At 65.6% G+C, this 16,812-nt stretch overlaps 2 protein-coding genes across 2 annotated transcripts; one reads left to right on the forward strand and one right to left on the reverse strand.

Annotated features, from left to right (window-relative positions):
- Nucleotides 1–821: 821 nt before the first annotated feature.
- BMP15 (bone morphogenetic protein 15) lies at nucleotides 822–2,374 on the reverse strand (the record flags this gene model as incomplete). The annotated part of the gene is made up of 2 exons (XM_080624850.1): nucleotides 822–1,597; nucleotides 2,056–2,374. The coding sequence occupies 2 exons, from the start codon at nucleotides 2,372–2,374 to the stop codon at nucleotides 822–824; spliced, it is 1,095 nt and encodes a 364-aa protein (XP_080480976.1).
- Nucleotides 2,375–5,463: 3,089 nt separating this feature from the next.
- Nucleotides 5,464–16,424, forward strand: SHROOM4 (shroom family member 4; the record flags this gene model as incomplete). Its single annotated transcript, XM_080624883.1, has 10 exons — nucleotides 5,464–5,589; nucleotides 9,000–9,151; nucleotides 10,292–10,423; nucleotides 10,997–12,935; nucleotides 13,447–13,508; nucleotides 13,896–14,501; nucleotides 14,749–15,171; nucleotides 15,247–15,430; nucleotides 15,806–16,078; nucleotides 16,155–16,424. The coding sequence occupies 10 exons, from the start codon at nucleotides 5,464–5,466 to the stop codon at nucleotides 16,422–16,424; spliced, it is 4,167 nt and encodes a 1,388-aa protein (XP_080481009.1).
- Between the last annotated feature and the right edge of the window lie 388 nt (nucleotides 16,425–16,812).

Raw genomic sequence — 16,812 nt, forward strand, 5'->3', positions numbered from 1 at the left:
TGGAAGTGCGACCAACCCCTACAGGAACAGGCACTGGCTGGGAGGCCAAGCCCCATGAAACAAAAGTGCAAGAAGGCAGAGGGACACTGCAATTGGGGGCACAACCCCTGGGATAGGGTGAGACTTCAGCCCTGCTAGTGGGCAAGCCAAAGAGGTGAAGGACAAGATAGGGGTGGCAGAGAAAGCAGCAGGCAGAGCCTGCACAGGCAGCTGCCTGACCCCAGCACTGGGAACAGAGCTGGCAGCTTAGGTCCTTCTAGTTTCCACAGCCTCCCAAAGCAGAGCCACAGGACAGGAGAAGGGTCCCCATCCCCATCAAGCCCAATTCCCAGCCCAGTGAGGTGCAGCTGCAGCTGGGACTAGACAGGATTGGGTGCACATGAGGTGGGAAGGAATCCCACAGGCAAGACTGCATCAGATACTGATAACACCAGCTTGGTGCCAGCACAGGGACATCTGGACTGCTCACTCTCCCTGCCCTGGCTCCACCAGAAGATCCCCAGCCACGTCTTAAGAGCTTCATGCTGCAGTTCAGGGACATAGCTCTCCTCCGGGAGCATCAAGCCAAGCCCTCCCGCCCCCCAAAAGCGGGCAGCAGCCTTGGGGCTGCAGGAAGGACAGATGCCACAGGGCAACCACCCCATCACAGGTGCCTGCCTTTAAAAACCTACAATTTACATAAAACTGCCATGGTAAAACCTTCCTGCAGAAGAGTTGCCATGCAGGGAAGGGAGACAAATCACCTCAGGCAGAGCAAGACAATCCCTGGAGTCCGATGTGGCAGGGCCAGGCAGAGCCTGGGACAATATGCCCAGGCAGCATTACCGGCAGGTGCAGGACTCTGCTATCATGTTCTCATACTCCTTGTAGAGGATGCTGCCATCACGCTCGATCATGAGAACGCTGATGGGGCTGTAGCGGTAGGGGATGCAGGAGGGCCAGGGCACATTGGCATCCACCAGCTGATGGACAAAGCTCTGCACCACAGCGTGGTTGGGTGCGTGGTAGTCGTGGCGGAGCAGGCGGGGACAGGCACCCTTGCAGTAACGTGGGTTGTAGCGATGGGGAGCGATGATCCAGTGATCCCAGCCCAGCTGAGCAAAGCTGACTGGGAAGGGGCGCAGGGAGCAGTCACTCTTCTCTCCTTCCTGCTCCTGCAAGTAGCCCGGCAGGTCATGGGCCAGTATCCCCGTGTCACGCCGGTGCCGATGGGGCTCTGCTGCCAGAGATGTCAGTCCAGCCTGGGTGTCATTGAGGTAAAGGAGAAGGAAGGGGTGGCTGGGGACTATCGGGGCATCGTGGCCACTGGCCCGGCCGGCACGTACACAGACGTGCCGCAGTGCCAGGCTACCTGCGCTGCCGTTCCCTGGCACCAGGTAAGGGGTGACATCTGCTTCGGCCCAGCCGCGGCGCGGGCGGGCGACAGGGCTGAGCAGCGCCCCGGGTCCGTTGCTGGTGTCTGACAGCTCCAGGGCACAGAGCAGGCGACCGCGGGCCAGCGGTAGGCTCGGCAGGTAGACTACGGTGGCTCGGAGGAGGTGCTCGGCCTCAGGCTGGCCCTCCAGGCGGTAGGTGAGGGGCTGCACGTACCAGCGACCTGCGAGGAAGCAGCAGTCAGCGCCCCCGGTACAGTGTGGCACAGCAGGCACTGGTCCAGCACAGCCGCCCCGCAGGAGGAGGTGCTGCACCCAGCAGGGTGCTGCTGCCGCGGGGCTGCACCGAGACCTCAGCAAACAGCAGCCGAGCGCCACAGCTCCCCTGCTGGGTGAAGGGCCGAGAGCGCCTCGGGCAATTCCCACCCTCTGCACCAACACCACTGCCCAGGATGGGAAGGGGAGAGGAGCATGCGGGGCTGGCAGTGCCCTTGCCCATCTCACTCCTAGGGCAGGGACAGGCTGTGGCCCCTGCCAAGGGGCACCCCACAGTGGACGTGCCAGCCCTGCCTGGAGCACTGTGAAGAGGGGGAAGGAGGCAGGCAGAGACACTCCAGGGCTCAAACCCACTTCACCAACTCTGCTAAGCTCCCACACTGCCCCGTTGCCTGCTGCTCCTTACCTGCCCAGGGCTGGCCTCCATGGGGACTGGTCCGGACCAGGCGGATGGTGTTGGTGCCCAGGCTGCGGCTGTGGCGGGGCCGCCCTTCACGGTCAGCAGCGCGCCGGTACAGGCTCAGCATGTAATGCAGGGGTTGCCCGCCCGCTGGCCCCGCTCGCCAGCCCCGGCTGCCCGGTGCCCGTGCTTGCAGGGCCTGCAGGAGGGGCAGAGCAGGGACGGCAGGCGGGGCACTGGGGGACAGTGGGGACCGGCTTGCAGCCCGGGAAATGGGCACAGCAAGAAGAAGGAGGAGGCTGGTGAAGTGATGGAGCAAAGCCATTATAGGTGTAGGGGGAGGTGGGTGAGCAGGGCAAGGTTAGGCTGGCCAGCAACAGGATTAAGGGGAGCCTGCAGTTATGCTTCTCCCGCGTAGAGAGGCAGAGCTGGTCGCTGGCACCAGAAAAAGGACCCCAGGGTGCCACCAGCTGCTTCTCTTGTTCAGAAACAGAAGGAGGAGGGGGAGACAGAGAACAACACAGGCATGAAAAAAAAGGTGCAAATTCCAGACTAAAACCCCGACCAGGGCAAAACCAAAGGGACGAGTGCCTGGCCTTGGGGCTGTAAAGGTGCTGGGGCAGGGGGTGGGGTAGACCAGCTTGCTCAGCCCACCTGCTCCTGGCCAGCCTCCTCCTGCAGGGTGAGAGCTCCTGCCCCAGGGGCCCATTTTAAAGGCACGGTCCCAGTCAAGGTTTAAAGGGCCAGGAGCATCCAAATTCCCAGGGGAGTGGGGCTGGAGTTTGGTGGGATGATCTGCTAAGGTGAGAGCCCCCTCGGCTCCCTCCTGACCCATGCTGACTCTGGCAGCGGGCTCAGCACCTTTGTGCCTGTTGCTGCAAGCTGGGAGACAGTGCCAAGAGCAGGCACAGAGCCTGGGTACCCGTGCCTAGGCAGGCCCCATGGCACAGCTAGGCTGCCCAGTGCCTCACTTTCCCCAGCTGAGAGATGGGCATCAAGCCCATGGCTCACATAGGTGGTCAGAGTGACCCAGAGCCCAGCAGTGATGAGTGTAGCCAGGGCAGTCAGTGGTACCCATGCTGTGGGCATCACCCCTCAGCTATGCTGGGCTTGGCTGTCCCACCTCTCTCTGGTACAGACTATTTGAAGCATTACCGATACAGCAGACATGGCCACCCCAGCTCTGGTGCTGCGGTGGCCTGGTGATGCTTGCCTGAGACAGGCTCTGGGGGCGCAACACGGTGCCCCCTGCAGAGCGCCAGGCATGGTGCCCTGCTCCTTAGGACACTGCGGCTCTACCGCTAGGATGGAGAGAGCCAGGCAGGGTGGACACATTGTTTGGGAACCACTGGTGCAGGCAAAGGGACATGGGGGGAGTGGGGAAAGGCGTGTTTTTGCTTCCCCCCCTTTCTGGTACCAGGTGGGCACAGGCAAGGGCTGGCATGACTGTGAGGTGCTGGGATGGGTAGAGGGCAGAGGTGCTTCATGGGGTGTGAGGCCACGTGAGAAGCCAGGGCGCAGCTCCTGCAGAGCCTCATGCTTGGCTGGGCAGCATCGGTTACTCATTTGGGAAAGGGCATGGGGGCAGTGGAGCCTGAGGATGGGAAAATCCAGGCAGGGCAGGAAGCAGCCATGAGTGAGGGGCATGGCAAAGGGGAGCGGAAAGGCTAAGTGGGAGGCATGGGCAGTGCAGGAGAGTCAGGCCAGAGATGGACATGTCCGGACAGTGCGAGGTGGGCCGTACATCCCTGCTGATCAGGCTCCAGCACCACAAATGGCCTGGGGATCTCCCTGGCCCCTTGCCCTGGGACCCTGTGGCACAAGGACAGGACACATGCACTGGGCTGCCTGCAGCTGGGCTGGCCAGGGTGCAGGCAGGGTTCAAGGCCAGCACTGGTGGACTAGGGCTGCCAAGAAAAACTCGAGGAACCCTTCCCATGCTGGAGCCAGGCAGCCTGGGAGGAGCTCGCCAGCCTGGCACCACAAGCCCACCCTCCCGGGCGCCCACCCAGCCTGCAGGCAGCCAGGGCCACGGGCGTTGCTGGCAGCACAGAGCTTTCCGGGCCGGCTGCTCTGTCTGGGAAGGAGATGAGTAAGAGCCAGGGCCCCAGGCGGGAAGGGGAGGAGCGGGACGCCTGGGCTCCCTGGGGAATTGGTGCTGATTCACTCCCACCGCCCCAGCTGCTGCTCGCCACCTCCTTCCCCTGCCTCAGTTTCCCCTCCTGGACCCGGGCCTGGTGGTGGAAAGGCAGAGGTGAAGCATGGCCACACTGTCATGCACAGCCCCCAGAGCCTGGTGGGCCAGACAGGAGCTGGCAGCAGGGCTGCAGGCAGCAGGGCTCTGGGTGCCAACAGGGGTGCCAGTGCCAGCAGGGAGCTGCCAGGTGCTGCATCACCCGACCACCACCCGAGCAGGCACCCCTCACACCTAAACTTTTGGCCACACCGCACCACCATGCTTGGCTGAGCTGTGCCAATGCAAACCATGCTGTGCCCAACTGAGCTGTGCCGAGCTGGCTCCGATGGTGCTGGTCCCTGGTGGCGCCATATTGTGCTGCGCCAGACTGGGTCATGCTGTGCTGAACCATGCCAGGCCAAGCTAATCGGGGCCAGACTGTGCTGCGGTGACCTGAACTGTACCAGCCCTGCTTGTCCATGTCAACCCAAGCTGAACTGCACTGAGTGAAACTTGAGAAGGCCAAGTAGAGCCAAAGCAGGTCAGGGCACTGGTTGTGCCATGCTCTACCAAACTGAACCATGCCAGCTCGTGTCATGCCATGCTGACCTGAGCCATGACAGAATATGCCAGCTGAGCTGAGCTGCACTTAACCATGCCAGGCTGAGCCATGCTGGGCCAGCCAACCCATGCTGTCCCTTTTGCCATCCTGTGCTAAAATGAGCCAGATTGTGCCAGGCTGAGCTATGCTGTGCCATGTTGCGCTGCATTGAACTGTGCCATGCTTGGCTGAGCTGAACTCAGTCAAAATCTGCTGGCTAGGCTGTGCCAAGCTGTGCCAAGCAGCTCAGTATAGGTGTCCGGACAGAGCTGTTCTGTGCCAAGCCAAGCTGAGCAGCACTGTGCTGTGCTGTGCCATTGTGTGCTGAAGCCATGCCAGAAGCTGAGCTGTGCTGATCTGAGTCATGCCAAAGCTGAGCTGTGCCGTGGCTGGGCTGAACTGGGCTGAGTTGAGCCGAGCCGAGGCCAGCCAAATAGAGCTGTACCTAGCGGTGCTGTACCGTGCTTCACCGAGCCGTGCCGTCCCCCCGCGCCCCATTGGCGGCAGCGGGGCAGCCCCGGTGCCGGGCCGGCTCCGCCCCGCAGCTCGGCTCCGCGCCGCTCAGCCCGGGCGGGCTGGGGTGTTATTTCCTCTGCCGTGCGGTGCCGGGCCGGGCAGGGATGGGGCAGTAGTGGCCATGGAGCGGGCCGAGGGCCGGCCCGGCGCCCCCCAGTACGTGCATGTGCAGCTGCAGGGGGGCGCGCCCTGGGGCTTCACGCTGCGCGGCGGGCTGGAGCACGGCGAGCCCCTCATCGTGTCCAAGGTACGCGGAGCCTCCGCGGCATTCCCCTGCCAGCGGCCTCCGACCCGTGGAGGGGCGCGGGGGACGAGGGGAGAGGCGACACTCGGTGCGAGGCGGCGCTAGGGGCACGGGGAGCCCCGGCCGGGGGGTAGCGTGTCCCGTCGCGGGGGGCCGGGCCGTGGCGATCACCCGCACCCACGTCCCACCCGCAAGCCGTGGGAGAGAACAGGAGTGGGGCCGCGGGGGTCGAGGGGGAGGAGGGACAGCCCAGGCCCGGCGGCAGGAAGAAATTCCTCCGGCACATCCGTTGGGCTGGCGGCGGCTCCCGCGGCCCCCCCGTCCCGGTCCCGGTCCCGTCCCCGCAGGGTTCAGCCGGGGCGGGGCAGGTTCCCCCCCTTGTGCCCGTCCCTTTCGGGCACCCGCGAAACGCTTGGGCAGGGCCATGCCTGGACGAGGGGTGCTGGCATCGGGGTGCGGCGCTGAGGCGGGGGCGCAAGGCCCGGCCGTCCGGGTCTCTTCTGCAGTCGGGAGCGCGGAGAGCGAGGGTGGGGCCCCACGGCCGCGACGTCCTGCCACGCAGGGTGTCAGTGACTCCCGTGGCCTCGCTGGGACATCGCGCTCCTTGGAAACCCGCTAGGAGCCAGGCAACACCCGGTACCCCGCCGAGCCCCTGCAACCGAGTGATTTAGCTGTCCGCCGCTGGTGCCACCGTCCAGCCGGGGCCAGGGTGCTGGCGGGCCGGGCTGTGCCGCGGCTTCGGGGCTGCCTGCCTGCCTGCCTGCCCCGAGCCGGGCTGGCTGCCCCCTGGGGCTCTCCACACCCTGTGCCGGGACGCGAGCAGCGTGGTCTGGCTGGGGAAGCTGGAAAAGTGGCTCCGGTTCCTGCCCTGCGCCCGGGGTGGCACTGCCGGTGGGCGGGAGCTGGGGCCCTGCAGGGGCCCTGCTGGGGGGGCCGCTGCCGCCCCTCGACTGGCTGCCGGGTCTCGGGGCAGTGGGTCCCGTTGGGTGCCCTGGCTGCTGGAGGAGGGGATGGGACGGGGATGATCCCCACCGCCGCTGAGAACATGGGGGGGGTCGTTGCTGGCCGGGGGGGGGTGCCGCCCCCCGCGCTCCCCGGCCGGACCACCGTGCCGCGTGTGCTCTGCAGACAAAGGGGGCTTGTTTCAGCGCTCTGTGCATTCAGGGGAGGATCCCCCGGGGAGCCCGCTCTGCCGCCGCGGCCCGTGCGAGGAGGGGGCAGCCCCCGCCAGCGGCGCGGGGAGCCGGGGCCTCGCGGCGGAAAGGGGAAGGGGCTCCCGATCTTCACTGAGACAGTTCGGCCTCTGAGCCCGCGTCACGCAGGATCCCTTCCTGTGGCAGGTTCCCACAGCAGGGCTGGTGTGGGCTGCGGACCCTCCGCGGGGCTCTGAGCACCCCCTTCCCCCCCCCCCCCCAGCACAGGCTTCCCCAACCAGGCACACTGGGAGTATGGATGCAGGTGGGGGGGGGGGGGGGGGGGCAGGATAGGTGCAGTTCAAGCACTGCTGTGGCTGTGACTCCTTCTAAGACAAGGCTCTTCAGGGGCAGGCAGATATTCCTGTGAGCCAGCTGGTGCCCACCATTAGGGCCCAGAGTGAACACGGGGAGTTTGGTGTCAGGGAAGTGCTCAGGTCTGGCCCAGCTGGGCAGGGCAGCTGGCGGCACAGTTTGGCTGCCAGCGCTGAGTTCACTGGTGGCGAAGGCAGAACAAGGGTCTGTTTGTGTCAGATTAAGCTCCTGGTGAGTGATGCCAGGGCTGAACTGTGTTTGCCCTGGCACATGTGGTGACCCAGACACGGGTGCAGCCCTGGCAGTGTCCTGCACTGGGGGGGACACCCTTCACAGCTGACTCAGCCCCATGGCTGTGGCAGGAGGGACGGGGTGGGCATGTGACTGGGCAGGGACAGGAACTGGGCTGAAGGTGCAGCCTGGCCTGCCCGGCTGCTCTGCCGGTTGGTGGGCAGCAGCATGGCAGGAGTTAAACCCGGGTGCTCCAGCAAGTTCATGGTGGGACTGGGAGCCCTTGCAGGCATCTGGGGCCTGTGCTAGGAAGGCAGCCCCAAGGCTGACTTCTGGGAGGGAGAGCAGCCTGCACAGCAGGCACGTTGGGCTCTGCCCAGGCTGGGCATGGCATTGCAGTGCCCAGGTCCCTGAAAATATGGGAGAACTGTGGGGTGCTGAGCACAGCCTTGCCCGGCAGAGCCATGGGGCAGTGCCAGGATGAGGAGAAGATCGGGCTGCCCCTGCCTGGCTCTCCTGGTGCCATGTTGCCCATGGACAGTGGGATGCCCCCTGAGCTCTGCCCTGTGTAAGGGCTGGGAAGGAGTGCCTGAGGGCACATGCGTGATGGGGGCCTGCTGGGGAGCTGTGGGTGCCCCCAGGCATTGGGGCCTGGCTGACTCCCAGGCTTGGGCTGCAGAGATGGTGCTGCAGGCACTGTCAGCAGAGCTTGTTTCTCTCCTGTTTCTTGGGATGGCAGGGCAGGGTGAGGAGCCTGTGGGCAGGGTGGGCACAGGAGTCTGCACGTGCCTGCACGTGGCCAGGCCAGCTCCTCTCCTCACGCTGCAGGTGGCTGTAGCATCTGTCCAGATCAGGCTCCACATCCACACTAAGCCCCTGGGGGGCACAGGGCACCTCAGGTCCTGGGCTATGCGCCTGCATACCCTCTGCCAATGCCACCATGCAGCCCAGAACCTGGGCTTGCTTGCCAGCCTTCTGGTGTGAGGGGCTGGGCATGGCAATCCCCGGCCATCAGGAGTGGCAGGATGGGCAGCAATCAGTGCCAGCACTGGGTACTCTGCTGAGCTGGAGGGCACTGCTCAACCCAGGGCTGCCTGGGCTGCACCTATCTGGTGGGGAAGAGGGAATGGGCTGGGGCTCCTCCGTGCTGGCAGCACCATGGCCCTGTGTCTTCCAAGCTGTGGCGATGCAGGGTACTAGGCTCGTTTTGGCTGTGGGTGCTAGGATGGGGTAAGCGCATGCCAGAGCCGGGCACAGTTGGTACTTCCCCTGTCACTGGCTCCCTTGGGCATATGCAGTGTGCTGGCATCCTTTGGGCATTTAATTAATTGCGGGTGCTGGGGCAGGGCTGACACAGGACTGGGAGCAGCGGCGGGGGGCTGGCATCCACATCGTACAAAGGGCCCTTGTGCTGCCCGTGCCTGCGGGGGAATCTGCTGGTACAAGACATTTTTCTTCTCCCCCTTCTCCAGTGCCCTTTCCTTGCTCAGAAATTCATGTGACTGGGGCAGGGGGGGAAGCCCAGTGCTGCAGATCCCTCTGCAGTGCCTGGGGCACAGGCACCCCCTCTCTGAAGCCTCTTTCTCACCTGGCATCCAGCAGCAGCAACAGCAGCACGCTCCCCAGCCTGTTCTGGGGGTTCTGCCCTGCCTGACGCCCCTCTCTGTTGCCCAGGTAGAGGAGGGGGGCAAGGCTGCGCTGTCCCACAGATTGCAGCCGGGTGACGAACTGGTGAACATCAGCGGGACGCCGCTCTACGGATCTCGCCAGGAGGCTCTGATCCTCATCAAGGGCTCTTACCGCACCCTGAAGATGATCGTCCGCAGGTTGGCGGCGCTGCGGGTGGGGGGGACGGGGGGGCGGCAAAGCTGGGAGGGGGCATCGCTTGCCTGAGGGAGTGGTGGGAGCCCGGCGGCGTCCTGCGCTGAGCTGGGGCGTGGGGCAGCCCCACCGTGGCTGCCAGCACCCCGCGGTGGGGTTGAGGTTACCCTGGCCCGTGTGCTGCCCGCAGAGCTAAGGCAATGCAGTGGGCTTGCCAGCCGCTGGCTGGGCGGTATCCTCGAGCTTGGCCGCTCCTCTCCCTTCCTGCCTGCCGCCTGCCTGCTGCCTGCCTGGGAAAGGAAGGAGAGGCAGGGCCAAGGCCCTGTAGCCCCCCCACCCCCGCTCCCCCCTGCAACCCACATCCACTCCCTGGCTGCATCCCGACCGGGCTCCAGCTCCAGCAGCACCCAGGGGCTGGGGCAGTGCAGGGCACTGCCCACGGGGCTGTACCGGAGGCTCAGCATCATCCATGGTGAGTCTGGGGGCTCTAGGAAGGAGGGACCCCTGTGCTGACCCCACAGCTCGTCCCTGCCACCCTCTGCACGCATCCAGCAGATGCTGGAACAGCACCGGACACTTGGGAGGGTACAGGAGGTGGTATCTGCCTGTACATCAGGGCGGTGGCACCAGCCATCGCTGCCTGCATGTATTGGGGGACTGCAGACCCCCATGACTGCCTGGCACGGGGAGTGGGAGGGGCCTGGCACAGGATCCCTCCCCGGGGACGGGATGTGGCTGGCGCTTGCTGCGGATGCTGAGGGACAGAGGAATGAGGGGGAAGGTCAGGCTCGCAGTGGGAACACAGATGCATGCCCACAGAGCCGGTCTTGTCCTGTCAGGGACCCTCACCCTGCAAGGGTTTTGCCCGTGGGGTGCACTGGGGCCACGTCCTCAGTGCCCCATTGGTGCTGGCAGCGGGGATGCTGCAGGCAGGATAGCCCCAGCAGCCAGACGGAAACCGCGGGATCCCCCTGCCCAGTGCTGGGTGCTGGCAGGGCTGGACCCTCCTCACTGCCATCCCCCCTTGGGCGGGGGCGGGCGCTGGCCTGGGGGGAGAGGAAGCCCCGTAGGAAGTGACTTCAGCCCCGGTTCCTCGGCCCGGCTTCCTCCCCATTCTTGTCCTCTCCTGCTGTTGCTCTTGGCAGGAGAAGCGTGCCCATCCTCCGGCCCCACTCCTGGCACGTGGCCAAGCTCGCCGAGAGCCGCCCCGGTGCTCCTGCCATGCACTGCCCTGCGGATGCCTTCAGCCTCTCTTGGCCCTCGGGGTGTGATGTCAGGTGAGACCCCAAAGCCACCCACGGGGCTCCCACGCAAGGGAGGGGGTGGACAGGGCACTGCTTGGGCTGTGGTGGTGGGGGGTGTGGGACGTGAGCTCACTTGCTCACCCCACGCCACTGTCAGGCATCCATCCCCTGCATCCTGCCACTGCACTGCCCTTTCCCGGGCCTGTTTACTCTTCGGTTCCCGGCAGGAAGGGGCGGTGGCTCTGCTGGGGCTGGCCAGGAGCTGAGTCCCAATGCCCCGCATCTCTGCCAGAGCGAACAGGTCACAAGTGGCTGGAGCCATCCATGCTGTGTCCCCATGCCCACTTCCCCTGCCAGAGCTAAGGCAGCCCTAGCGCTGCCCCCAGCCCGGAGTGGAGGGCAAGTTGAGGCTGTGCTGGCCTCTGCCCCCCCCATCCTGAGGGAGGAGGGTATGCGGTGGTGGGATGTTGGCTCCTTGAGATCTCATACCCATCAGAGGGGCTAGTGGGGTGCTGGGAGGGGGGCAGCAGGCACCCCTAACGCCAGCGTGGGGCCGGGCGGCAGTCAGCTGTCCCTGCAGTGGAACCCGCTGTCCTGGCACTGCAGCACCGACCGGAGCAGCTCCATCGGGAGCATGGACAGCCTGGACCAGCCTGGCCAGGCCTACTATGAAGGGGACCCCTCACCCGTTGACCAGGGCATGTACCACAGCAAGAGGGACTCGGCCTACAGCTCCTTTTCTGCCAGCTCCATCGCATCCGACTGCGCCCTCTCGCTCCGCCCCGAGGAGGCCACCTCTGTTGACTCCAGCATCCAAGCCCCCTGCAAGGCCCCTGACGGGCACTACCTGACCACGGGGTCTGAGCCGCCCAGCAGCCGGCACCCAGAGGCCTGGCAAGCACCTGTGCCCCCCCAGCCCCCCGTGAGGAGGGACAGCCTGCGAGCAGCCCCGGCTGGTGGAGGCGACCGGCACCTGGCTGCAGTGTCAGCAGACATGCTGCATGCCAAGGGCCGGTGGATCTCCGACACCTTCCTCTGTCAGCGGGATGGAGAGGCAGAGGCGGCAGGCAGTAGGACACTGGTGCCATACCCCACGAAGGACTGTCTCTCTGCCGACCAGTATTACATGCTGAGCTCCCACCCAGACCGGTGTGCAACTGAGCTGCTCGTGGGGGAGAGCGTGGAGCCTGGTGATCGGCTGTACCTGGATGGCAGCATGCACCGAGTGCCAGATACTGTGGCAGCAGGTGGCAACCCTCTGCTGTCCCCACTCAAAGGCCACATGCTGCACCGTCACAGTGCTCCCGAGCAGCTCCTGGCCTCCCAGCTCCACTCCCTTCAGGTGGGCACCGGCAGCGGGCGAGCCTCGCCAGCCTCTGATGGGCACCGCTGGACCCTCTCCCCGCTGCACTCCGAGGGCAACCGGCCAGGGGCTACCCAGGACCCGAAGCTCTGCACAGAGTTGTGTTGCCGCCTCCCGTCGTGCCGCTGCTGCCCGGAGCTGCAGCGAGCCTGCGGGCAGGACGGGCCAAGGGCCAGCCCTTCGCGCAGCACGGAGGGGCCGGGGGAAGAGGAGGGCCGGGGGGGGGGCCGGCGGGCCGGGGGCCTTCCCCGCCGCTCCTCTCAGATGCGCCGCCGCAGCGACCGCTTCGCCACCAGCCTGCGCAACGAGATCCAGCGGCGCAAGGCCCAGTTGCAGAAAAGCCGCGGTCCCGGCGCCTCCCTGCCCGGTGAGGAGCCAGTGGAGGAGGCGGAGGAGTCCCCCGAGGGCAGCGTGCCGGCGGAGGGACCCCGCGACCCGCCGGAGCGACTCAGCCCCGCGCCGAGCGAGGGCGGCAGGAGCCCGGGCCGCTCGAGGGACCGGGGCATCCCCACCCCTGACCCGCTCCCGGTCCCCAAAGGGCTCCCGTCTCCCGAGCGGCCGGTGCCGACAGGCCGGGGCCTCTGGCGCTGGTCCCCCGAGCGAAAGTTGCCGCTGAGGCGTTCGCCAAGCGCCGGCGAGCTGGAGGGCTACGGGCAGGGCCCTGCAGCCCCCGGCTCCCCGTCACGGGGCGGGGATGAGGCTGTCCTCCTGCCCTTCGCTGACCGCCGCCGGTTCTTCGAGGAGAGCAGCAGGCCGGCGCCGCCGCGTCACGTCAAATCTGCGGCGGGTGAGCCCGGTGCCTTCCAGCCTGCCGGGCTCGAGCGCCGCGACCCTCGCCGCCTCTCCGTGGACCAGCCCTACAGCGCTGCCTCGCCCGGCTGCCCTGGCTCTGCCGGCCCCTACGCCGAATGCTGCCGGGAGCAGCCTCCCTGCTACAAGCCGCTGGGGAGGCCGGGGGAGCTGGAGTACGTGCGGGGATTCTCCTACCCCTACGGGGTCCCGCTGCACCCTGAGCCCTGCCGCTACTGTGGTGGGGACCCGTGTCCCCAGCCGCTGCCCCGTGGCCACACCTGCCGCTGCCACCCCCAGCCCTGGGCACGCTGCCCCGACTGCTGCTGCCCGGCACCGCGCCCTGGACGGGAGGAGAGTGATGCCTGGCCCCCCCGGAGAGCCTTTGCCCCGGTGAGACCCTGGGGCTTTGCCACGAGCAGTGCTGGCACCACTCTGCACCCCTGCAGCACGACCCTGGGTTGGGATGGGGGCTGCTGTGCCCAAGGGGTCCCTGCTGTCCCCCTGTATGCCTGCTGTGCCTGGGTGGGGATGGGCCAGGTGGTGCTGGGGAGGAGGGTGCTGACTTTCAAGCTCCCTCTACTCCCGTGTGCCAGAGAAGGACTCTTCATCAGGGACTGCAGGGATAGGACAAGGGGTGATGGGTTCAAACTGAAACAGGGGAAGTTCAGATTAGATGAAAGGAAGAAGTTCTTTATTGTGAGCGTGGGGAGGCGCTGGTGCTGGTTGCCCAAAGAGGTGGTGAATGCTCCATCCCTGGCAGCATTCAAGGCCAGGTCAGACAGTACCTTGAAAGATGTGGTCTAGGGTGAGGCGTCCCTGCCTGTGGCAAGGGGTTGGAACTGGATGATATTAAGGTCTTTTCTGACCCAAACCGCTTTATGATTCTACTTCTCTCACACAGGAATTTCCTCTGGATGAGTGGGAACCACCAGCAATAACCAGGAAAGCCAGTCAGTCCATCAGGTAAGCACACGCTGGGTGCTGCTGTGACGGGATGTGTATGCCAGGATCTCTGCCAGTGAGGTGTGGGAACCGCTGTGGTTTTGGTCAGTGATGGACAAGGTCCTTCCCTTAACACCCCAGCCATAGTCGTGCTGTGCCCTGCAGAGCCGAGACAACGTGCTACCTTGGGCAAGCAGGGCCAAGGGCTGTGAGGAGGTGCCTGACACAGGGAAGGGGTCCATCCTACCCATGCTCAGGGGTCAGGAGGCGTTTCTGGGGGGCTATGCGCAGCATGGGGTCACAGGAAAGCCTGGGCTTCTCCTGGCAGCTGGTGGCTGGTAGCCGACGGAGGGCATGAGTTTCGGTGGGGGTGACTGACTTGGGAGATTGGTCCCCTTCTCTCCCTAGTGAGCTCTCCCGCTACCAACTGGGCTTTCCAAGACTTGGCCCCTTCCACCCCTGCTTCGAGAGCAGCGCTGAGCCAGAGTGGCTGCCCTGCTACCGGGCCACTTCTACACACGATCTGTCGTGGGATGGTGACCGCCTGACCTGCTCCCCTGAGAGCCCTCCAGACCCCCTGCACCGCCCGCTGCGAGGCAGAGCCTTCTCCGAGAGCCACCTCAACCTGGAGCCTGCCAGCCCCCGAGGCCGCAGCCAGAGGGACCTGCTCCAGGCCAAGCTGGACCCTGCTGGCATTCCCAAAAAGAAGGGTCCCCCACCTCCCCGCCCACCGCCCCCCAACTGGGAGAAGTACCGGCAGCGTCGGACATCCCAGCGCCTGCCGGATGGTTCTGGGCACAGCTCTGCCTTCACCACTGCCCCAGTGCCACCTCGCAGCATCACTGACGCTGCACGTGAGTGTTCGCAGAGCCTCACCGGGGAGCAGGGGGGCCGATCCCGGGGTCTCGCTGCCTGTCCCCCTGCCCTGCCAGGTGCCTGGCCCCGGCCTGAGCCTCCCGGATCACTCCAGAGGATTCCTGGGCCTGATGCTGAGATTTCCAGGCAAGTGCCACCGTGGTGCGGCAGTGGGAGTGGGGCTGCAGGCTCAGCCTGGGCACAGGGATGCTTCTGGGGCCATGTGGCCATTTGAACCCTGTGTCAAACCATCCTAATCCACCTCTTGGGTCAAGCTGTGGGATTTTCTTGGGGTGGGGGGGTGTTCCTGACCTCTTTTCCTGGATTGGGAACAGTCCTGTGTGTCCCCTTGGCCCATGGGTGGCCGGGGAGCTGATGTGGGTGCTCCTGGGCGGGATGTTGGCAGGGCGGCAGGGGCCGGGGAGGAGCGGCTGAAGGCAAAGCACCCCTGGGAGATGGAGGACCAGCCCCAAAGGTTTGGCTGGAATCCGAAGCGGGACTGGGTCAGCCCTCGCAGGGTGGGTGAGTGCTCCCGGCTCGTGCATGATGGCTCCAGCCCTACCGCCCTCGAGGCCCCTAAGCCCAGCCCTGGAGCAGCAGAGGGGGTGAGCTGCCGGGGGATCCAGCCCCAGCCCCGCGGTGTGGACTCGGAGGAGCTGCTGTGGGATGTGGCAGGCAGGGACCACTCTCTAGCTAGCATCCTGGCCCCCTCGGCCCCTCCTGGCACAGCCACCAAGGTGGTGGGTGAGCTGCTGGTGACGGGGCAGCGGCAGGCCTGGCAGGGGCGTTTCCAGCAGGACTGGCACGTGGAGACCCTGATGCAGGACAGGTAGGGATGGCATGGCATCGTGCTGAGGATGGACTGCACCCCACTGTCCCCAGTGCTGAGCCCCTGTCCCCACAGGCAGGGCTTCGAGCCCATCTCACCACCCCCTGTGAGCGCTGCCAGCTCTGCCTGCTACCCAGCGTATTACAGCTCAGGAGTGGGTAAAGCCGAGCCACTTGGTAGGGTGAAGGAGCTGCCAGACGTGATGGAGGGGAGCTCTGAGGAGGAGGAGGAGGTGGACCATGAGCTGGTGGAAAAGAAGGTAAAGTGGGTGCTGCTGGGGACCATGCTGTCAGGGTTCTCCACTGCCATTGCCAGATACTTGCAGGGACAGGGGCATCACTGGTTGTTGCTTGTTGGAGCCATGGGCATTGCTGGATGCTTGTGGGTATTGGGGCTGTTGCTGGGTGCTCACAGGGGCTGGGACGTTGGCAAATGTCTGCGAGGACCTGTGGTGGCGTTGGGTGCTTGTGGGGCCTGGGAGTGTCAGTAGATGCTCATGGGAACCAGGGGCATCACTAGATGCTTGTGGTCTGTGGGGCCCAGTGTGGATGGCAGCCCTGCACCCGTGTGCCAGTCCCCCAGTCTCACCACGGGTGTCCCCCATCACCCCTGACTCCTTCTTTCCCTCCGGCAGCTGCAGCTGATTGAGAGCCTGAGTCGCAAGCTGGCGGTGCTGCAGGAGGCGCAGCGGGGGCTGCAGGAGGACATCAGCGCCAATGGGGCGCTGGGCGAGGACGTGGCTGCGCGCCTGCAGGCCCTCTGCACCCCGGGGGAGTTTGACAAGTACCGCCTCTTTGTGGGTGACCTGGACAAGGTGGTCAACCTCCTGCTGTCCCTCTCAGGGCGCCTGGCCCGAGTGGAGAGCGCCCTAGGCAGCCTGGGGCCGCATGCCCCTGCTGAGGACAAGGTGGGCACAGGGCAGGGGGGTGCTTGTGGGGCACCAGGCCAAGGGACCCCACCAATGGTATGTGTCTTGTCCACAGGTGGCCTTGCGGGAGAAGCAGCGGCTGCTGGTGGCGCAGCTGGAGGATGCCAAGGAGCTGAAGGAGCATGTGGGGCGGCGGGAAGAGGTGGTAGGTGCCATGGTGGCACGGTACCTGCCTGCCGAGCACCTGCAGGACTACCAGCACTTCGTCAAGATGAAGTCGGCCCTCATTGCCGAGCAGCGGGAGCTGGAGGAGAAGATCAAGCTGGGTCAGGAGCAGCTCCGGTGCCTGCGTGAGAGCCTTGACCAGGGCCCCAAGGGCTGCTAGCCCCCCATCCAGCTTCCTCCCCGCGGGCACTGGCCCCAGCTTGCTGCCAAAGTGGATCTGGCCCCTTGGGGGCTCTCCCTGCATCTATCCGTCTGTCCAGCCCCTTTTATTTATTTTTGCAGTCTACAAAGCGGGGGAGCTGGTGCCAGCTCAGGCACTGGCAGGGGGGTGTGTGTGTGCGTGCCACTGAGCTGCTCTGGGCTCTGTGGCCACCCAGCACCCTGTGTACCAGCAGGACCAAGTGGACAGATCCTTTGCCCCCCCCCCCACCCCCGTGTGCCCACGGGCCTCCCTCCACCTTGTCCTGGACACCAGTGCCTGTTCCATGGCTGGTGCTGCACCATGTGCCTTAAATGTCCCACCAGGGTACCCCGGGCATACCCATGCA

This window comes from Psittacula echo, assembly GCF_963264785.1.
Source record: "Psittacula echo genome assembly, chromosome: 8".
Classification (NCBI taxonomy): domain Eukaryota; kingdom Metazoa; phylum Chordata; class Aves; order Psittaciformes; family Psittacidae; genus Psittacula; species Psittacula echo.